Genomic DNA, 4,799 nt, shown 5'->3' on the forward strand with positions numbered 1-4,799 from the left:
AGTCATATAAGTCAATGACACTATGTTCGAAACTTGTTCAGTTCCAAGTTATTCAAGATTTAAGTATTTATTAAATATTCGGAATACTGATTCCGAAAATATGATGTCCAACATGTTAAACTAAGGTATTTAGAAAAAGGCTTGGAAAAAAAGCTCTAGCTTATGTTCATATTGTTGGCACACGAACGAAGAACATTCGCTTTTTCTTAGCTTTAAAAAATACAGTGACAAGACAAAGAAATTAGCCATAAGAACCAGAAAACTGTGGATTAAATACCTAAATCCAATCAAATCAAAAAATATTAATTCAGTTCAGACCACAACTGGCACTTATGAACGTCAAAATATAGTAAATAGGCTTTAAAGTAGAGCACTTCTAGGCAAACGTATGGTAGGGTGGTGTTGTAAATCTTGACTGATTTTTACAGGATTCAGGAATAAAATTAAAACTCGTAGACCAGTTACAATCAATACTTTCTGTCACATTATTACACACGTACTGATTGTAATTGGACTTCTCACTAAAATTAGTACCAGTAGCAGGTGGCTAGATGAAGAAGACGGGAGATCGTATTTGGCGGCGCTCCTTAAGAGATGTTTATATCGTAGTGCAGTGCCATAGGTAGTTTTGATACTGAACATGAAATTGTGTCATAAACATTACTAAAAATGGTTTAGGAATGTTGGTGAAGTAAAGAGCTTCAGAGATCCTACTAATATTATAAATGCGAAAGTTTTGATGTCTGGATGTATGTTACTCTTTCACGCAAAAACTACTAAAATAATTTTGATGAAACTTTACAGTATTATTGTTTATAACCCAGAATTACATATAGGTACGTAGGCTAATATTATATGCTATATAGGCATTTATGACGATCTGTGACAAACTAAATTTCATGCGGGTGAAGCCGTGGGCAAAAGCTAGTTGTCATATAAATGTAGTAGGTCCTGCACATACACAATACAGCTTAAATCTTTTTCTGTTGATCTTCTCAGTAGATAGGTATTCTAGTAGACAGCTTACAGCTTTTGTATGTTGCTCCAACCAAGTACTGAATTATTTATGATTCTTATTATAATTATGTAGAATTCAATTTGCAAACGCAATGGGATGCTTTCAAGTATTAACATTATTAATTATACTTTCTTACATGAAGGCACGCAGTAATGACATTCGCTAGACTTTTAGGTAAGAAATCAGTGAATATGAAAATTCAAATCACTTGAACAATCCTTCAAGGGCGGTTATTATTTTAAGTGGATTATGAACGTTGATAGCCGCTATTTTGTTTCGAAATGTCAAATCTAATTAAATATCATAGGTTAAAACGAAAGGAGTGAATAACAGTTTACAAGGAATTGATTTTTATGTACCACATGAAAAAACGCGAGTCTCCACTAATAAAGCACAGTCAAAACTACAAAGTTTAGAAAGTTAAAATATTGACTACATTATAGGCTTATTTTGTACGAATCCGTTATGGAAGTATTTGAAGGTAAGCAAAAAATACAGGGTGGAATATTGTAATACCACCTGAAGGGAAAGTATCCTTAATACTGTAAATAGAAAATTTTACTCAAAGAAAACATTCCTTCATTTTTGAAAAGAAAAAAAACTACATTCAAAGATTTTCGAATTTTTTTTCGAAAGTTTACCACCATAGAATAACATTTTCTGTAAATAAATTAAATTAAATAATTTAAGATTTCATGGTTTTCCTTTCATTTCATTTATTTAGTTTGTCAGAAAGATTTCATCCTTATACTTAACCCTAACGATCGATGAAATAAAAATACAGGGTGTAATTTTTAACAGATTTTAGTTGGTTCGATTCCCGGGTGTAGCAAGCAATTTTTTGGAAATCTTTGATTGCAGTTCTATTTCTTTTCAAAAATAAAGGAATGTTTTGTTTGAGTAAATCTATCTACAATAATAAGAGAACTTTCCCTCCAGGTGGCATTTAAAAATTCCACCCTGTATAGGACATATTATTAACATCGTATTACGACAAAATAATATGCAAATGTTTTGTCTGTCTACTCGTATTCATAAATTATGCTAATGAATAATCCATTATTTATTTTAGTGGCTGAAATATTCAATTTGTGCTAGCTAATTTGCGTGAATAATTTTATTAAAAAATTCGAATAAGAAACCAAGTTAAATGTTAAAATGCTTAAGCAAAAAGAATCAAAAGACTAGTGCCCGTCTCTTTTTCTACAGAAAGTTAATACATTTTCAAAGTATAAGGAAAATATTCATGAACTAAGTCTCGAATCTAATAAGAATGCCACTAGTTATGAACCCCTGGAAACTTTGCTAACTAAAACTTCTCTGCTATCGATTCCGTCTCGATTCGCTTTGGAGCTGGCGAAGACATAATGTGCACTATAATATTTCTACCTTTATTTTTTGCTCTTCACGTTTCTGCTACGATAAACGAGAATTCACTTCTGACGACAACTGGAAATTCTGAGCAAACAGCAAAAACCGCAGAATGCGTTTTAAAACTCTCCGCTAAATATTTCGTGGAAAAGAAAGCTTTAAGCGGCAGCATCGTGATAATCAACATCAACTCCTATGCTTCCACGACACAAGTGCTATTGTTGCAAACCATCCACGGAGGCATTAAGTACTCCGTGATGGTAAAGGATTCTTTTTATCCACACGCGAACGCATCCCATTTTCCTGAGAAAGCCAAAAATTATATGCTGATTTTAGAAGAGAAATCCGAACTAACGAGAAACATACTGCAGCTAAACAAATTGCCCACTTGGAATCCATTAGCCAAAGCCATTGTATTTTATCAGCTGAATAAAACTGAGGACGCCGAGCAGACAGCCATTGAATTTATAAACGAATTGCGTCATTACAAACTTTTCAAAAGCATTATATTCATATATTCTCCCGAGGAGAAAGAAGTTATTTCTTACACTTGGACTCCTTATAGTGACACAAATTGCGGAGGAAAATGTGATTCGGTATACATTTTAGATACATGTAAGGATAATGTCATCCACGAATTAGCAACACAGAAGGAAATGTTTCCTTTAGACATGAAAGGTTGTCCATTAGTGACTTATGCTATTGTTTCGGAGCCGTATGTATTGCCACCGGCAATGAAACTATCTAACACAAGTTATAACGATGCTTATGTTTTTCAAAAAGGTGGAGAAATAAACTTGGTCAAGATAATAACTCAATTTACAAACATGAGCCTTGTTATGAGAACCTCAGATGTACCTGAAAATTGGGGGAACGTTTATTGGAATGGTACCGCCACTGGAGCGTATGGCGTGTTGCGCAATGATGAGGTAGACATGGTGATAGGCAATATAGAAGTGACCAGAACAATTAGAAGGTGGTTTCATCCTACTGTGAGCTACACGCAAGATGAAATGACTTGGTGTGTACCAAAAGCAGGGCAAGCGTCTACATGGAATAATTTGGTGATTATTTTTCAATGGTCGACATGGGTAGCCACCTTTGGCAGTTTGTTCGTAATGGGATTATTGTTCCACTACATGTATTATAGAGAAAATAATCAAAAAGTCACTAAATGGCCGACGAATTCCCTGTTAATGACCTTTAGCATGTTATTAGGGTGGGGCGCATCGTTCGAGCCGAAGAGCGCCACGTTCCGGATTCTGATCTTCGGTTGGCTCTGCTTCAGTGTAAACATGGGGATTTCCTACGAATCATTCCTGCGGAGTTTCCTAATGCACCCGCGCTTCGAAAAGCAGATAAGCACCGAGACTGATCTGATACAGTCAAGAATTCCTTTGGGAGGCAGAGAGATTTACCGATCCTATTTTGAGACTAATAACGCGAGTTCGTTTTATTTGTATCGCAAATATAACTCGACAACATTCGCCGAGGGGATAAAACGAGCGGCTAAGGATAGGAATTTTGCAGTTGTTTCGTCGAGGAGACAAGCCGCTTACGCCGACCAGAGATTGGGGAAGGGGAAACCGTTGATCTATTGCTTTTCTGAGAGCGATAACCTGTACAAATACGGGGTTGTTCTGCTGGCTCGGAAATGGTTTCCGATGTTGGAGAGATTCAACACTATAATAAGGAGCGTCTCGGAAAACGGTTTGATTGATAAATGGAACCAGGAGTTGTTGATCCACACCGCGAATGCTGAAGGGGCTAGCGAGATAGAACCATTGAGCATCCAGCATCTCTTGGGAGCATTTATGTTTATAGGGTTTATGTATGCTGCAAGCATCGTAGTGTTTATTGCCGAGATATGTATTGGGGTATTTCAGAAGTGGAAAGCTAGGAAGAACTGGCAGTGGCTCTATAAGCATATACGATTTCGTAACGCAAAATAAGAATTACTTACAGCTAATTATAATGATATTACGAGTACACACTCGTACTACACCAAAATCTCCCGCACTTGGTCTCGTAGCAACCCTTACTTGGTTTTTATGAGTTCATAATCGTTTTTACGTGTAGGAGTTTTGCTTAGCTGATACACGCGTTCTCCCTATAAATTAATTATGTAATCTAAAATTGTACTTTAATTATAATTATGCATTGTAAAATCTTCCTCTAATGAGCGTATAAAGAAACTGTGAAATGCGTAGGTATTATTTGAGGCCTTTTCTGTTGATTATTATTGACAAGGAAGAGAAGACGGTTATCTTTTTTCAGTAAACCTTTGTTCAGTTATCCATTACAGTAGTTACCTAAATATATAATATGTAAGTATTCTGATCCTATACATCATGTAGTTACCTACATACACGTTCAAGAGCGGAAAAATACTGTGAGTAGCAGGTATTAT

General features: G+C 35.6%; 1 protein-coding gene across 1 annotated transcript; it reads left to right on the forward strand.

Moving 5' to 3' along the window:
- The first annotated feature begins 2,646 nt into the window (after window positions 1-2,646).
- On the forward strand, window positions 2,647-4,341 carry LOC135080908 (uncharacterized). Its single transcript, XM_063975638.1, has 2 exons — window positions 2,647-3,189; window positions 3,883-4,341. Exons 1-2 carry the CDS (start codon window positions 2,647-2,649, stop codon window positions 4,339-4,341), a joined length of 1,002 nt encoding a protein of 333 aa, XP_063831708.1.
- The last annotated feature ends 458 nt before the right edge of the window (window positions 4,342-4,799 follow it).

Source organism: Ostrinia nubilalis, chromosome 18, assembly GCF_963855985.1.
Source record: "Ostrinia nubilalis chromosome 18, ilOstNubi1.1, whole genome shotgun sequence".
NCBI lineage: Eukaryota > Metazoa > Arthropoda > Insecta > Lepidoptera > Crambidae > Ostrinia > Ostrinia nubilalis.

Excerpts from the sequence above, each read along its gene's own strand:
- LOC135080908 (XM_063975638.1), top strand. The coding sequence starts at position 2,647 with ATGGTAAAGGATTCTTTTTATCCACACGCGAACGCATCCCATTTTCCT. Across the intron at positions 3,190-3,882 it reads AAGGTGGAGAAATAAACTTG|GGGATAAAACGAGCGGCTAA; the intron begins GTCAAGATAATA and ends ACATTCGCCGAG.